We start from the raw sequence: 17,148 nt of genomic DNA, 5'->3' as shown, positions 1-17,148 counted from the left end.
CGATTCTACCAACCCAGGGTGAGAACTGTTCTCGAAAGCGGAAGTGGTGGAAGCAGAGGAAAGGGAGGTGCTAGGCCGCCGGTCACGCGCACGCTTTGAGGGGCCAGGAAGGAGGCGGAAGAAGGTGCATGGGGGAAGGGGCTGAGCGAAGGTGAAGGCAGGGTAGCCAATTAGCTGGCGAGTTGTCTTTCTGGTTGACCAATGAATTCACGCCTCGCGCACAACGTCTCTCGACAAGGGCGTTTCACTAGCACGTTTGGGCGCGTTGGGCGGCGTCCGGGTATAAAAGACTCCGCCCGAACCGACAGCCGCCATTCTGGGGTTCGTTTAGAGGTAAGTTTCGGTATTTTGTCGGTTAGAGGGTAAAATTTTGCTCCGAGAGTTGGCTTAGGAGACGGGTTAGACATGGGTTCAGCTAAGAGCCATGACTTGTATAAAGCGGCTGTGTTCGGGGTGGGACGTGGAAGTGTTTGGGAACAACAGAAGTGGTACTTCTGGGTGTAAAGAGCAACCCGTACTGATTATATCTTTCTCCTTTGTGTTCTTTCATCCCAGGTTTGAATTTTCTCGGAGAAAGACAGGCCGGCCACGAGGAAAAAAGAAACAAGCCGCAGCAACATCTAAGCCCTTGAAAGGATCCTGAGGGGGGAAAGGGAAAACAGCAGCCACCAGCCCAACCACTTGTGTCTTCTGCCCCTTCCCACCTATCTTGTCCACCCCACCAGCCCACGCTGCTTGGGACTTGAAATCTGTGGCCGAAGGACCGTCACCACATAACTTCAAAAATAATCAACCACCCACCCTTCCCAAACCCACCCAAATTCACTCATCCAGCGTTTACTTTTTTGAATCCACTCAGAACTTTTTTTTCTACGACCCCCCTCCCTAAATGGAGTTGGGTGGGGGGAGAAATGAATACTGAGTTGGCCTTTATTTTTTTTAAAGAGACTTTTTGATCCAATGAGGCCCCCCAAATAATTGAGTTTTGGGTCCTGGTTGGTTGTTTTATTTTTTTTCTCCAAAATTTTAACCCCCTCCCCCCCTGAGCCCGAGGTGCTGACGTCGCAAAAAAATTGGATAGTAAGTGTCGAATTTTCAAAAACCAGCCTTGCAACAAGAAATCAACGTTTCCCGTTGTGAAACCAAAAATAATGAGAGGAAGAAATGAGACCATAGAACAAATAGAGAACTGGAGAAGGACCAATCCGGTCACTTGATCTCCATTAAAAAGGGCCTTTGGGTCTAAACAGTGGTGTTCTCTCCCCTACCACCTACCTCTTCCCTGCCCTGGTGCAGACGAGGAGAGGGTGGAGGGAGGGCCAGCAAGTTAGGATTTTGATGGTTAACCCTTGGTAATCCAGTCAGTTTTCCAGACTGCCAAAGCCATAAGTGTTTGCTTATTATAAGGAGGAACGGCTACCTTCCTCTTGTTAGCAGTCTTCAAAAGGGTTAATGAGCTCACATACAAAAGATGGTGGATCTTGTGGCCCAGAAGTCCCACTTCTTTGTGTGTGAGACAAGCAGGGCGCCTTTCAATTTGCCAGAGTAATAAGCAATCTGTACATAAAGATTGCAGGGTAAGGAAATGGGCAGAGAAGTAGTTGGCTGTGACTTTTAAATGATTGTTAACTCCTCTCAATTTTAATGTAATTTGCTTGGGATATATTTGTGTGGTTAATATAGGTGGCAATCTAGGAATAAAGATTGCAAGACACTTAATTCAGGGCAAAATATAATCTTAGTGCCAATACATACAAGATAATATTAGTTGGGGAGGTAAAGAATGTCTTGTAATTGTTGCAGATTGCATAGGTTATTTAAAAGCAAAAGAAGTGATTAACATTTTAACTTGATACTTTTTGGTGGGGGGAAATACAGTTAAGTAGAGGGTGGAAAGTTTGGGGAAATGTGGAATTCAGGAGTATAATTTTAAAAGCCATTTAGTGCAATTGAATGCTAGCTTTCTAAAAGATTTGTGTCGTTAAAAGGAATTTTTTTCTTCCCTGCTTCAATATGGCGACTTTCTTTGTCCTTTGTCTTCCAAGCGGCGTTGCAGGTTGTGTCTTGACCCATTTTTTTCCTGTCCTCCCACCTCAACCCTATTTGTTGAGAGGGGTCCAAGTCCTCCCCCTTTCCCTTTATAGGGAGGATGGGGGTGGTCGATGGTAGCAGATTGAACCTCGATTGCAAATTCCGTTCTTAGCCGCAGAAAATTGTTCTTTTTAATACTTTAATTGCTTTTATTTTCACAACGGCTCTTACTGATTCAAAGTATATCAAAGACGATTCAAGATCGGGGTCTGGTTTTTGTTTTGTTTTTGTTTTTGTTTTACTAAAAAGGGATTTTTCTTAATGTAGAAAGCTACCGGCAGAGGATAGCTTTGTAAGTTGGAGTCCTCTTCTCCATTACAAAATGGCGTCCCTGCTTCTTTGTTGTTTTTCTCCCCCTTTTGCCATCCGGAGCTTAGGGCCGCCCTAGAAACTTGGTCAAGGGGGAGGAGCAGCATTGAAAGGTGATGTAATCAGCTTTCTTCCTCTCCACCCTCTTGAAACTCCACCCCTGAGCAGATGCCTTCTGGACTCCCTGTGCACGCTGCTGCTAGACAGGAAAAGCCATTTTCCTTATTTTCTTTACAGTCTTTTACAGCCTTTATCTTAAAAGGAAAAAAGCTTATAGGAATTAGGTCTTGAAGCTGTCGGTCTCCTTGGGCACCTCTAGTTTTTATGTGTAACAATCCAGAGCCTGTTGCTTTAATTTTCACCTTTCATTCATCACAACTGCTTGGAAGTTTTCCCGCTTCAGTTGCCAGGGGTGGAAAACCAGTGAAACAGCTGTACTTTAAGGCTGGAAGCTTTTGGGTGGAGTGTGTGTGTGAGTGTGTGTCCGTCTGTGTGTGTTGGAGGATAACTGGGGAAAGACACAAGGGCTTGTGAAAGTAACTGGAATAGACAACTGGGGCCTAACGACAGTGAACTGTGCCATTTCTGTTCAGGAACCAGTCCTTGGGCCTCCTGCAGTTTGTATGAGACTGGCAGAGAGTGGGTACTTGAGGACTTTCTTCTAAATCGCCCTTATTCCCGCCTCTGGCTTTGGGGGTCACCTCTTTGTGTGCAGTGCTGTATCACGTTCTCCAGTTGCTTAGCTCCTGTACATTGGTACTAGGATGAAAAGTGACTTTAGGAAAGGAGGCGGCAGTTGTAAACTCGAGGCAGGGGGAATCAAGCTACGGTTTCTGGTAAGCAAAACCTTTCTAGTATTACATTTCACGACCTTCATTTCTTTTTTCCAAAGAGTCACCCTTTTTGAATTTCTTTTCCTTCCCTTCTAAAAGAAATTCCTTAAAGACAATGGGAAAATAATGTTCTCTTCATTTTTCAACTTGTACAGTGCTGTAGCAGTTGGTGCATGTTCGAGAGCCATGCCCTACCTGAGGGTGGTATTGGGTGTCCTGTCCCTTTCTTACCTTTCTTCCTCCAATTTTCTCAAAGTCAAATCTATTAGACTCCAGGTACTTTTCATTTTTTAAAGTCATGCCCTGAAGCAGTGATTCTGGGCAGAATTAGAAAGCCATTTTGTGCAGCTGTTCTGTGGGGACTTGGGGAGACTTCAGGGCTAGTTTTCTACTGGGTCCAGATTTTCAAATTACTTAAGCTTCTGGATTGGTTGGGAGGGAATCTTCCACATGTCCTATTGACCACAAGTTTTTTATCTTTTAAGCAGTTTGCCCTGTGCCTTCGCAGCATACCTTCCTTGGGAGCTGAACATTCTACCCACTGGGGTTCCTGATTTCTAGTGAGCAGGGGATTAATAAAGAAGATCTACTTTAACATGGGAGATGGGAACAAAGGTCTTCTAGGGAAACCACATCCATCCAGAGAACCTCGGAGAACCTGATCCTTGTAGTTTGTGGCCAGAGTTCTATCCTGGGATCCTGTCCTAAGGTGGGGGGGGGGGGGAGGCGGGGGGGGGAGTGGATTTTACATCCTTATTGGAAGGCAAATAATCTTTGGGGGAGGGCATCTGCTTATCAGGTTTTGAGAATGATTTTGAGGGATGGGGGCTTGTGAGTCACCTGAGAGACATAATTCAAACCACTGTTGAATTGGTCTAGGAAGTGCTTCAATTACTGAGGAGAGGGAGGGGAACATAAGGGGGTAGTTAGAAAGCATTTCATTTCCAGAAGTGCCAAGGCCTGTAAGTTAAGGTAAACTTGGGCTCCTCCCTCTTGTTAGAAGAATCTTGTGATTGTTTTTAAACTTGTATAGAATTTTTGTCCTGAACCAGTTCAGTTGTTTCATTGGTGATGGGTATGGAATAACTGGTTAAGCTAGGCATTTTTCATCTTATTTAATTGAATAACCCTCAAGTCAAATTCATTTTGGAGGCAGGAGTTGGTGTCACCTCTGGACTTAATTTTCTCTCTGATAGGAGAGGTAGAAGATCCCACCCCCACCCCCACCCCCGTGCCTTCTGTCAGTGCACGTCTCTGCTGGCAGCATCCTCCCTAAGGAGAGTCCAGCTTAGGACAAAGTGGAAAAAATGTTCCTCCCCACCTCAGCCCCCAGCTTCTGTACGTTCTTCCTTCAAGGAAGTTAACACATACCATGCCTTGGATTGTTTTGGATCCAGAAAGCTTCCTCAAGCTTTCCCTCCAGGCTCCAGACACTTGGTCACTGCCCCTCCCTCCCTGGTCAGCTCATTTGCCTTTTCTGCTGTGGGCCTGTGCCAGGAATTTGGGCTCTTCATTCCTTTCCACTTGAGTGCTTTGGAACTTCTTTCCAAATGTACTGACTTCAGAACAAGGAAATTAGGTTGTAAGACACTTGGGGTCCTTAATTTTAAAGGCGTGAAAACTGCACTGGAGGAAAGCCATCATGAGGAAACCCACTAGTGTTTTACCCCATGATTGGTGCTCATGAGACAAAATTTAGTTTTGTTAATTATATTTACAGAAAATAAATAATAGGAATGTAGTGGAAAATGAATATTTAACATTTCTTTGCGAGCTTCCCTTGACTAGTAATGTCTTTTATTCTGGTTTGCTGTGAATGGGAATTAAAAAGTTGTCCCTGGGTCCCATTCCCAGCAGAAGGCACTGGACCGAGTTTAGCTAAGTACTCGCTGGTTTCTTTTCTTTCTAAAGATGGTGGTTCTCTCATCTCCCACCCTGTTAAGCAAAGGAACATTTGAGCTCAAGGGACAGTTTTTGTTTCTTAAGAAAGTAGGAGTAGCAGGCCTGCTGGCTTAACTGGTAGGTGGATATGCAAAAGGGACTTCTCCAAGGTGCTGTAGTTCAGCTCTGTGGGGCCAGCTGTATTTAGAGGGGACTGGTTTGAAGTGAAGTTAGTTTAATTGAAGGCTTTTTGTCACGTTGCATATATTTTGGTTGCTGGTGATATATGTTGTTCCTCTGGATTTGTTCATTGCTTTTCCAGTCTGCAGCAGGTGGGAAATCTGTTTTATGTATCCCTTTGTTCTCTCTTTATGGTGTCTTACTACAGGGGGCAAATTCCTTTATCCCCAGGTCTGTCTCTTTGTAAGAGTCACCTCATTTAAGTGGATTTGGCCCATGGACTTCTCATTTTCTGGTATTTGACTTGAATGTTTTTTCCTCTGACCTCAGGTTCTGCCTGTGCTCGTGGAGATTCCAGGGCAGCAGCAACAGCACAGTTAACCCACGTTTGCTCAACTCTCAGTATTCAGCCCACGAACCCAGTTTCCTCCCTCCCCTCCCCCCACCTCCTCTTCCCTAGGTTGTTAGGACCTGTAAATGTAGAAATGTATTGACCTTCTTGTTGTGAGGATTAAAAGGTTGAGATTGGTATGCTTGTTTTTCTCTTTTGGTTTGAGAACAAATAGAAGTAATTGACACGATCTTACAAGAAACCTGTTTCCTTTTCTGCAGAAAATACAGTCATCTTTGTAAAGCACTGCTTTTCCCACCCTTCTGCTGGGCTCAGGCCTGTTATTTCTGTGCTAGATGTGGGGTGAAGGGGGCTCTTTACCCCTTGCCTCCTTCCTGCCCAGTGTGCAATCTCTTTCCCAAAGGTCGATATTACTAAGCTGGCTTTCTTTTCTGCTCCCTAGAAGCCAGTGTTCAGAGGCATTGTGGATAGAAATCCTAATCAGAACCATATTGATTCTAATTACCTGTCTTGAACTTGGGTTTTGTCCTAGACATTGAGTCACATGTCTCTGTCCTGTAACAGCTGTGTTTAGCTTTTAATTAACTCCTAACCTGGGCTAAAGTAGCTACTTAAAATTTAATGGCATTTTCCCAGCTTCTGGTTTTATCTGTTCCATTCTTTTTGGTTCCATGATTATTAATTTCAGGCTTTCCTTGGGGATCTTGGGTGGTGGTGTGATTTAGGTCTGGGATAGGGGTCAGATTTGCATCTTTGCTTTTGAAACCGTAAACCAGTCTTACCCTTAACTTTGAAAGAGTGAAAACTTGTGCAGTGTTTGTAATGAGTGACATTCTATTCAAGGCTTAGGAGGACCTACTTGATTTTCTTTGCATCCATTTGTCTCTTTCTGGGAACTATGCCGTAACTCACATTGGGGAGGGGTTCTGTTTTCGAGTTTTGTTTCCTTCTCTTTCTCCTACATCTTTACCCGATTGACTCCGGTGCAAGCAGGACATATCCTGCCACTTGTGGGGATTGACTATGGACTAAGGTAGAAAGGAATTGACTCTTAGAAGACACTTAGCCCAAGCGCTCAACGATTGGCCCAACTCTTATCAAGCTATAGTTTTTTTTTTTTTTTCTTTAAGGCAGATTCATCAGCAGCTAAGGAGAAACAGGACCTAATAAGCAAAAATGCCTTGGAGAGTTGAGCATCTGTTTTGGGAATGTGGATCTTAGCCCTGATACAGCCTAGTGAAGTTGGGCTCCTAGGAAGGCTGTAGCAGGGTGTGAGAGGAGAGGCTGCCTCAGTCCTCCCGCCTAGTTGTCTTCGCCTTCCGTCGTGTTTAACACCAGCCTTCCCTTGCCAGGGCTGTTTTCTTAGGAGTGACAGTGGTCTGTGGATTTTTCCTAGAAAATGGTGTGTGTAGTGGAATATAGATTGAATAATCAGTCACTAGTAATCTGACAGATGTAGAGATGCACTTTATTAAAGGGCAGCTGGGACTGTCCTTGCCACCCATTAATCTGTGGGTTTGTTTTGTCCTCTCATCTTAGAAGCCTTGATCATGGGTTCGGGTCCCATAGACCCCAAAGAGCTTCTCAAGGGCCTGGATAGCTTCCTTAACCGAGATGGGGAAGTCAAGAGTGTGGATGGGATTTCGAAGATCTTCAGGTGAGTGTGCCTTTTGAATTCACTGTGAGTAGAGGATCTTGTATGTTGTAATATGACTGTAATTAAGGCAGACAGCAGTGAGCTCAGTTCCTTGAGAGGAAAGGGAGAGTCAGTGGAATAGGATTCAAATCAATTATTTTATTTTATATTTAATTTTATTTTTTTAATTGAAGTATAGTCAGTTTACAATGTGTCAATTTCTGATGTACAGCATAATGTTTTAGTCATACATATACATGTATATATACATATTCATGTTCTTTTTCATTATAGGTTATAAGATCTTAAATATAGTTCCCTGTGCTATACAGTAGAAGCTTGTTTATTTATATATAGTAATGTGTAACTGCAAATCTTGAACTCCCAATTTATCCCTTCCCACCCCCCTTCCCCCCCTGTGACTGATTAAAAAAAAACAGAAAAAATTCAATTATTTTAAAACTAGTTGATCCCTCCGCCCCTGGCCATAATGGGATCTGGATATTTGGAGATCAATAGTCCCCAGGGAAGAAAGGAAGTAGGGGAGCCAGGTGACAAAAGTTTTGGGTCACTACATGCCCCCAGATGTCAGTTTCCTTCAGGGCTCCTCAAGTTTTCCAGGAGAGGCACATGACTAAGGCAGGCCGGAGCAGAATACAGAGAGGCAGTGGTTGAAGGGTAGGGCTTGTTTCCTGGGTGTCAGGGAAGCAGTGATGCTCATCTCCCCAGATAGCAGACTTCAGTCCATCTCCTCGGTTGTCTTCCATCCTTCTGTGGGTTTCTATGTCACTCCCGATCCACCCCATCCTCCTGGGACCTGTGTGACCCTCCTACTCTGTAGTGAAGGCCCAAGTCATCAGGGACCTTCAGACACTCCCACAGATTAGAGGCTTTTCTGCTCAGAGAAGAGATGCTCTCCGGCTGCTTCATTTCTGACCTTACTTCATCTCTTACAGTCTGATGAAGGAAGCACGAAAGATGGTGAGTCGATGCACTTACTTGAACATTCTCCTGCAGACCCGCTCACCAGAAATACTGGTCAAGTAAGTGGGGCCCTGGGTGGCTGGGATGGGAGGATGTACTTGGACGGTGGGGGAGGTGAGGCACTGGGTTCCTGGGTCATCGTGGGGGGACTTGGAGTGTGGGGGTGTACTCCTAAGACCCCAGAAGGGCATTACAGATCCTCCTCCCTGCCTGCCTGCAGGTTTATTGATGTTGGTGGTTACAAGCTGCTTAACAATTGGCTGACGTATTCAAAGACAACCAACAACATTCCCCTCTTGCAGCAAATTCTGCTGACCCTGCAGCACCTGCCACTCACTGTTGACCATCTCAAGCAGGTACCTTCAGCCTTTGGAATCCTGGTTCTTCCTTTTTGGTTTAACCTAAAAGATGAAAATCTCATACCAACTCTCATGTGGCTACAATCTTGGGCCTGTGAGGTAGAATGGTAGAAAAAAGGAGGAATTTGGAATCAGAAGATTGGTTTTGAATTTATCCCCTTTAATAGGTATGGGATGTGGGGCAGTTCACATATCTGAGCTTCAATGTTTTCATCTGAAAAATGGGAGTAATTGAACCTACCTAACTGGGTTGTTTTAAGGAGTAAGAATATGTCCCCAGAGGCTTTGTAAGAGATAAAGACTGTCAGTGTTAAGGGACCGTGAAGAGACTGTGAATGAGCCTGGGAGGGTTGTTAGCTCTGCGAGGGCTGGCTCTCCCCCGGCACTGACCTTCCTCCCTCACCCCGTGTCTTGTAGAACAACACAGCCAAACTGGTGAAGCAGCTGAGCAAGTCGAGTGAGGATGAAGGTAGGGCCAGTCCTTTCCTCTCTGTCCTGCGCCTTCTTCAGTCACTTCCACTCAGTTACCTTTGTTTCTCTCCCCATCCTGGGATTATTCCTTCACTCCTGCCTTCCTCTTTCTACCTGACCTTGCCTTTCTCTTTCTTTTAAAAATTTAGTTCCTCTAACCTATCCCCTTTGCTGTTCTCAATTCTGAATGGGACTTGTCCATTTCTCCACTGTTGAATGTAAGAGAAAGGACCATACTTTAACTGGAGGCTGATTCTTCAGACCTCTTGGTGTAAAAGGCGTACACTTAAAATTCTCTGGGGGAAACCGTGTCATCTAGGATGTCATGTTATCGTTTACTTCTGTTCTGGGAACCCCAATACCTATTTTCCTAACAACAGATATGCTAGTTCTACCAGGCAACACCCTGGTGGGGGGCGTGGGCAGAACCCTGACCCCTGAAGGACGTTGTAGCTTCGATAGCAACAGATTCTTTTCTTTTCTAAGACAGAGTTTTGGAGCTGCTGGCAAGGGCTATACAGTTCTGGCTTGAAGACAAAGTCTGGCTCCAGGAAGTCACAGGCTTTTCTTTAGAGAAGGAAAGGGTTTATACCCAAGAATTAACCCAAAGATTTTATACCCAAGGCATAAACCAGGAGCACAAGACACTAGTTTCCCACAAGTGAGCATTACTGTAGCTGAGCTGAACCCCTAGTCAGAATACAGGCTTGCTCTCTGTCAGTAGGGAGTGGGGTGCGGGGTCCCTTCGGAACGAAGCTTTGGCCGTTTGGTGTGGAGGGAGCATCCAGGCCTGGGCAAGCCTATCTGCAGTTCCTTTAGCTGGAGGAGAAAACACTGGGAATATTTTCCAAAATAAAGGATCCCGATTTTGCTGTAACTCACAGTACTCGTTAAGTGAAGAACATACCCTAGCTTCCCATTCTTTTAGTTGTATTACTTCTCAGCTTTTAGGTCCTTTTATATAATGAAGCACTTCACTATTTTTGTGACACCTCAGAGCATCTTTAATAATAATTTGTAGGATAACCTATAACCTTATAACCTGGAAAAATCTTTTTTAAAGAGGATCTAAATCTGTCTCTTTGAAATTTTGCGTCAAGTTTGTCTTTAGGACGACATAGAATAATAGAGTTTCTTTTTAAATCTAGTAGTCCTTCAGATGCTTGAACCCCGTCTGCCTTTCTCTGATTTTAGTTTCTATTCTTTCAGTAAGCAGTTAGGGGAAGGGTGTAGGCACTAGGTTCATTCTGCCGCCTTCTAGTTTTGTGACTCTAATCTCCATGTTTCTGTGTCTGTAAAGGGAGATTAAATATCTTCAGCTTGTAGTAAGAATTACACGAGAGATATGTAAAGTAGCTAATGTAGTTTTTACAACATACTTCAATAAATGTTTGTTCTTTTTGCCCCCCTAGTGTTGTGATGGCATCAGGGTTGAAAGTTGTCTGAGTAGAGGACAGTTCTCTGATTCAGTGTTTTATTTTTAAGAGTTTGGACTTTGAGCTTATCTCATGTTCTTAAAAGTCTGGGTTCCTTTTTCCATTACACAGATTTTCACAGTGTATTTTCCAACATGTCTATTTTTGATGACTGGAAGAATAATATCTTAAATTATTTAGGCCTTTCCCCTTTTTCTCACCTACAGAGCTCCGGAAATTGGCCTCAGTCCTTGTCAGCGACTGGATGGCTGTCATCCGCTCCCAGAGTAGCACCCAGCCTGCAGGTAAGCAACTTGGTCCTTTAGCCCTCCTGTTTCTTTCTTCCCCACTGGGATGTGGCCTTGCATGCCTCCAGCCTGCTTTGCCTCTGACAGTCTTTCTCTTTATCTAAATAAAATCCTTTTCTGCTCTGTTTCTCTACAACAGAGAAAGATAAGAAGAAACGGAAAGAAGAGGGGAAGAATCGAACGACCCCTCCTGAGCGACCGCTGACTGAGGTGAAGGCTGAGACCCGGGCTGAGGAGGCCCCGGAGAAGAAGCGAGAGAAGCCCAAGTCTCTCCGAACCACGGCGCCCAGTCACGCCAAGTTCCGTTCCACCGGTAAGGCTGCGTCTGGCCGCCGAGGGTCTGTGGGTCGGTGCTCGCCCGGGCCTTGGGGTGGAATAGTTGGACTTACTGGTACCGTAAATCTGGAGAAGAGGGAAGACTAGTGGGTGAAGCGTCGAGGTTTGTAAGGCTAGATGAAGATCACGGGAGGAAAAGCCCAAAGAGTGCAGAGTGAGTCCGGCCCCAACACCATGTCTTTCTCCCAGGCCTGGAGCTGGAGACCCCGTCGCTGGTGCCCGTGAAGAAGAACGCCAGTGCGGTGGTGGTTTCTGACAAATACAACCTCAAGCCCATCCCCCTCAAGCGTCAGAGGTATGGTCGCCATTCTGGGCTTCTGAGGGGGCCACGTCTGCGGACGTGAGGGGAGGGGGGCGAGTCAGATGCTGACAGTTCCCTGTCCTATAGTTCCGCCGCCACCCCAGGAGATGCTGCCCCCCCTGCAGAGAAGAAATACAAGCCACTCAACACGACACCCAATGCCACCAAAGAGATTAAAGTGAAAATCATCCCACCACAACGTGAGTCTCCAGTAGGGGGAGCAGACTCTTTTCATGGGAATGAAATGTTCTCCCCCATTTTCATGTGATTTTTTTTGGTGTCCTTCAGTATTTGCACCTCCGGACCTCCCTTCATGTGAGTCCATAGGATTACTAGGAGTAACTTTAGAGATGAAGTAGGGAGGTCTGCTCTCTGGTGACCGGCTGGGGCACTCCCAGCTGGCAGGCTCAGCTGCCGTGTTCAGGGGGGCTGGCTTTGTCAGTGACCTGAAGCTCCAATTCACATCCAAAGCCATGGCTTGCCTGCCTTTAAAAGAGAGCTCGAGTAATGACTAGAATAGCTTGTGTGAATCCTCCCACACATGCTTCCTGGTCCCCTGAGCTTACTGTGCCCAGAGTCGAAGCAGGGTCTCTGCTAGCCCATTTTCTGCCCAGGCTTTGTCTAGAGGAATAGGATGAGGGAGGAGGTCTGATGATTTCACTTTATGCTTTTCCCTTTTGTAGCCATGGAGGGCCTGGGCTTTCTGGATGCGCTCAATTCAGCCCCTGTTCCAGGCATCAAAATTAAGAAGAAGAAGAAGGTGCTGTCACCCACGGCTGCCAAGGTATGGGTGCTGGGGGGCAGGTGCCAGTGACCAGGTAGGAAAGGTACAGATGAAGGAGGGGCCCAGCCGCCGGGAGCACTTGGCGGGGACGGGAGTTGTGTCTCAGATGTAGATGGGTGGCGGCGGAGCCTAGTTAGCGACAGAGTCTTTGTGGGAACTGTTGGCGGAGCCTGCCTGCGACCCTGGACTGGTTGCCTTGCCTCGAGCCTGGCTTTCCTGTCTGCTCATTAGCTTCTTTTTCTTTCATGATAGCCGAGCCCATTTGAAGGGAAAACGAGCACAGAACCCAGCACAGCCAAACCTTCTTCCCCAGAGCCAGCGCCTCCTTGTGAGGCTATGGACACAGAACGTCCAGGGACCCCGGTCCCCCCTGTTGAGGTCCCAGAGCTCATGGATACGGGTGAGCTTAGAAACTGGTTTAGGTTTGGGGGTTTTCTGAAAGGAAGAATCTGGGCTGAAACCTCTCTTGCTCACAGCCGCTTTGGAGCCGGGACCTCTGGATGCAAAGCCAGTGGAGAGTCCCGGAGATCCCAGCCAGCTGACCCGGAAAGGCAGAAAGAGGAAAACTGTGACGTGGCCTGAGGAGGGCAGACTGAGAGAGTATTTCTATTTTGAACTGGACGAAACTGAGCGAGGTTAGAGTTTGAGTTTCTTGTGTAATAGGTGGGGTATGGAGAGTTGAAAGGGGCGTGGGTGGTCTTACTTTCCCTCTTGCCTTTTCTCTCCTTGCCCAGTGAATGTGAACAAGATCAAGGACTTCGGGGAGGCGGCTAAGCGAGAGATACTGTCAGACCGGCATGCGTTTGAGACGGCCCGGCGTCTAAGCCACGACAACATGGAGGAGAAGGTGCCCTGGGTGTGCCCCCGGCCCCTGGTTCTGCCCTCGCCGCTCGTCACCCCTGGAAGCAACAGCCAGGAGCGGTACATCCAGGCTGAGCGGGAGAAGGGGATCCTTCAGGAGCTCTTCCTGAACAAGGAAAGGTAAGCAAAAATGGGGTTCACTCCCGGGGGCATTGAGCCCGTGAGGGGAACGTGCCCTGGAGTAATTAGGAAGTGGGGGAGATTAGGATGTAAGTCGAGGGCTTGAATAAATCACCTGTCATTCTTTTTTCTGTTGCCTGCGGCTCTCCTAACAGTCCTCATGAGCCTGATCCTGAGCCCTACGAGCCTGTCCCCCCAAAACTCATCCCTCTGGATGAGGTGAGTGAGCACTACATGGTGATTTTAATGCCTCTGATGTGAGACTCTCTTTATTCTTTCAGTTGGTCCTGATTATTCTCCTGTTCTTTCAGGAGTGTTCCATGGATGAGACCCCTTATGTTGAGACCCTGGAGCCTGGGGGTGCTGGTGGCTCACCTGATGGGGCAGGTGGTTCCAAGTTGCCTCCTGTTCTGGCCAATCTTATGGGAAGCATGGGTGCCGGGAAGAGTCCCCAGGGTCCTGGAGGAGGAGGCATCAACGTCCAGGAGATCCTCACCTCCATCATGGTACCAGCCACCTTCCTCTTTTCCGCCATCTCATTTCTTTTCACCTCCATCCTCCTCTCCTTCCCACTTCTTCCTCTTTGGGCTCCCCGTTCTCTGCTAGTTATTACCCTTGTTCTCTGTTTACCTTACTCCCTAATGACCTTGCCTTACAGGGTAGCCCTAACAGTCATCCCTCAGAGGAACTGCTGAAGCAGCCAGACTACTCAGACAAGATCAAGCAGATGCTGGGTAATCACCAGGGCCAGCCCCGGGGCCTGGGAGAGGAAGCCTGCGGTGGAATTGGGGGAAGCAGGGGTATTGGCGCTAGGCGGCAAGCCGTGGGAGGGGAAGATGGACAGAGAGCCCAGCTTTGCCAGGTTGGTCTGAGGGGGTCCACTGGGCACACCTGAGCAGGGAGACATCATGCTGCCCTTCTCGAATCCTCTTGCTGACCACTTCATTCCTTTTTTTGTTAACAGTGCCACATGGACTCTTAGGCCCTGGTCCGATAGCCAATGGTTTCCCACCAGGAGGCCCGGGGGGCCCCAAAGGCATGCAGCACTTCCCCCCTGGACCCGGGGGACCTATGCCAGGTAGGTGGTGACTGAGAGGTTGCAATGGGCTTATCTGCTTAATTTCGACCTGGTAATAAATAGTACAGGATCGACCAAAAGCTGGGAGATGGCTTAGGGTGGGAGGTGGCAGTCCCCAGCTGCAACAGGAGGCTGATACTCTCTCCCTTTTTTTCCCCAATAGGTCCCCACGGAGGCCCTGGGGGCCCTGGTGGCCCAGTGGGTCCACGTCTCCTGGGTCCCCCACCCCCTCCCCGGGGGGGTGATCCCTTCTGGGATGGCCCAGGTGACCCCATGCGGGGTGGCCCAATGCGGGGAGGTCCAGGACCTGGTCCTGGACCATACCATAGAGGCCGTGGTGGCCGAGGAGGAAATGAACCTCCTCCTCCCCCTCCTCCATTCCGAGGGGCCAGAGGAGGTCGCTCTGGAGGAGGACCTCCAAATGGACGAGGGGGCCCTGGTGGAGGCATGGTTGGAGGCGGAGGGCATCGTCCCCATGAAGGCCCTGGTGGGGGCATGAACAGTGGCAGCGGACATCGTCCCCATGAGGGCCCTGGCAGTGGCATGGGCGGTGGGCATCGCCCCCATGAAGGCCCTGGTGGTAGTATGGGTGGGGGTGGGGGACATCGCCCCCACGAAGGCCCTGGCGGTGGCATGGGCGGTGGCAGTGGCCATCGCCCCCATGAAGGCCCTGGCGGTGGCATGGGTGGAAGCGGTGGACATCGGCCCCATGAAGGCCCTGGACACGGAGGGCCCCATGGCCATCGGCCTCACGATGTCCCTGGTCACCGAGGCCACGACCACCGAGGGCCACCCCCTCATGAGCACCGTGGCCATGATGGCCCTGGCCATGGAGGAGGGGGCCACCGAGGGCATGATGGAGGCCACAGCCACGGAGGAGGTGAGTATGCTCCCTGTCCCCCATACTGCTTTTGGTGTCCCACACAAGCTTCTGGGGAGCATCACTACCCTGGGTGTGCCAGGCAGAACATAAGGTCACCTTGGTTCCAGTTCCCACCATGCATGGCAGTTCCTTCCTTTTGCCCTCCCCTCAAGTCCCCAAGACTAGGTCTCTCAAGATGCCTTGGACTGGTGGGGTGAGGGTGACATTGACCTCTTAGCCCTTTCCTATCTTAACTATTCCACCCTTGTTCCCACAGACATGTCAAACCGACCCGTTTGTCGACATTTCATGATGAAAGGCAACTGCCGCTATGAGAACAACTGTGCCTTCTACCACCCTGGTGTCAATGGGCCCCCCCTGCCCTAGGGACTGCCCACCCGCCCACCCACACCCCCTGTGGACTGCAGCCTTGCTCCTTCCACCCTTTTATGGCTTCTGTGAGGCCCATTTCCCCCTTTCCCCAGCTGTGGAGGAGCCGGCCCCCTCAGTGCCCACCTGCCTGGGTTCCTGGGGGTTTTCTGATCACTGGTGCGCATCGCTGTACATACTCTCCTCCAGTCTGGGGAGGAGAGACTGGACACATCCTGTACCCTGGACTGCTGAAGAGGAGACCCAGTTGGCTTCACTTTTTGAGGAGATTTGCCCTGTATCCCAAGCCCCTTTCCAGTCTTCCCCTTCGTGCCTGAGAACCTAAAGCTGGTTATCGGGGAGAACACCTCTGCTCTACTAGTGTGGGTCCTCCACGTGCACAGAGAACTCCAACACGGCATCAGCTGCACTTATGAAATCACCCCAGCCAAGTTCATTATTCCTCATGGGGTGGGGAGATGGTACACGGGGTATTGGATATCCCACTGCACTGAGAGGGCTCAATCAGGCTGGATTTGAGTTCTGGAACACACATCATCCCCACTCCTCCCTGACACAGGCTTTACATTCTGAATTTTTCCTCAAGACAGACTGCAATCTGTGAACACCTGTCGTGGGTCTGCTAGGTTCAATGATGGCAAATTCACGCCTCATCCAGTGGAAGTTTTATCAGGCGTAGGTGAGGCCATTGGTGGTCATCCACCCTAGCCTACAGCTCATTATGGAAACTTTGTAAAACACTTCAGTGAGACCAGCTTTTCATCAACTGAAGCCCGGCACGCTGGGCCTGACAGTCACACTACATGCACTGCCTCCGGGAGCTAGTGTGCTCCTGGCCCCCACCTGGAACCCATCAGTGTGAGGCCTCCAGCTCCCTCGCCCTATCAGCCACCTCTGAATCACCCCCGGGGATTCGCTAAAATGACTTTCCCTCTCCCAGCCCTCTCCTTCACCTGTCTTGGCATCAGTTGTTTTCTATGAAAACAGTGGATTGGTTGGGTTTTGTGCAGGGTCTTGGGTTAGAGCCACAATGGATTTGAGGATGAGTATTTTCTTTTTCTTTTGGTTTTGTATATTTTGTACATTAATAATAAACAGTGGAAAGAGAAGCAGCTTATTTAATCCTTGGTGTGTTTGGGTTTTTTGTTAAAAATCCAGCCATTATCAGCTGTCTTTGAAGGTCCATTAATACAAACCTTTAGGAATGTGGTTTCCAATCCTTTGCTGGTATGAAGTGGAATACCAGAGGAGTACTCCAACATAAGATACCATAGGGTGCTGGGTGGATCCCGGGTGGTGGGATGTTGGGGGTTGCAGAGCTCAGAGTTTGCTGGAGGTGCAGGCACATCCATTCTAGCCGACCCTACTGGCCTTGCAGAGCAGCTTAGGGGAGGAATTTAAGTGAGGGTGGGTAGAAGGGAGGAGCACAGGGAGTGGGTGAAGGAGAAACCCAAGAGCAGTTTCTGGGGAGGGAGGGAAGCAAGGAAGGAAGGAAGGAAAAAAAGGTGGTTCCTTTTAAAAGCAGCTCCAGTGGAGAAACAAGAAAAGGGAGAGTGTAGACTGCTCTTCCCTAAAAAAGCAGCTCTGCAGAGTAGAG

General features: G+C 48.5%; 1 protein-coding gene across 5 annotated transcripts; it reads left to right on the top strand.

Moving 5' to 3' along the window:
* Nucleotides 1-189: 189 nt before the first annotated feature.
* Nucleotides 190-16,673, top strand: PPP1R10 (protein phosphatase 1 regulatory subunit 10). Of its 5 annotated transcripts, XM_074348320.1 has the most exons (21): nucleotides 190-333; nucleotides 556-1,080; nucleotides 7,186-7,303; nucleotides 8,239-8,325; nucleotides 8,487-8,622; nucleotides 9,043-9,094; nucleotides 10,739-10,816; nucleotides 10,959-11,132; nucleotides 11,345-11,450; nucleotides 11,544-11,656; nucleotides 12,140-12,240; nucleotides 12,493-12,640; nucleotides 12,717-12,875; nucleotides 12,975-13,221; nucleotides 13,377-13,440; nucleotides 13,533-13,727; nucleotides 13,880-13,955; nucleotides 14,186-14,299; nucleotides 14,463-14,918; nucleotides 14,967-15,179; nucleotides 15,439-16,673. In XM_074348320.1, exons 3-21 carry the CDS (start codon nucleotides 7,197-7,199, stop codon nucleotides 15,546-15,548), a joined length of 2,736 nt encoding a protein of 911 aa, XP_074204421.1. In that variant the 5' UTR covers nucleotides 190-333; nucleotides 556-1,080; nucleotides 7,186-7,196; the 3' UTR covers nucleotides 15,549-16,673. The 5 variants fall into 5 exon arrangements, 4 of the variants coding, with proteins under 4 accessions (XP_074204421.1, XP_010959856.1, XP_045377575.1 ...); XM_010961554.3 differs by having other exon boundaries at nucleotides 14,463-15,179; XM_045521619.2 differs by having other exon boundaries at nucleotides 556-3,236; nucleotides 14,463-15,179.
* Nucleotides 16,674-17,148: the final 475 nt, after the last annotated feature.

The sequence above is a fragment of the Camelus bactrianus genome, chromosome 20 (assembly GCF_048773025.1).
Source record: "Camelus bactrianus isolate YW-2024 breed Bactrian camel chromosome 20, ASM4877302v1, whole genome shotgun sequence".
NCBI classification, from domain to species: domain Eukaryota; kingdom Metazoa; phylum Chordata; class Mammalia; order Artiodactyla; family Camelidae; genus Camelus; species Camelus bactrianus.
The sequence above is the reverse complement of the archived record's forward strand: the minus strand, read 5'-3'. Positions and strand labels throughout refer to the sequence as shown.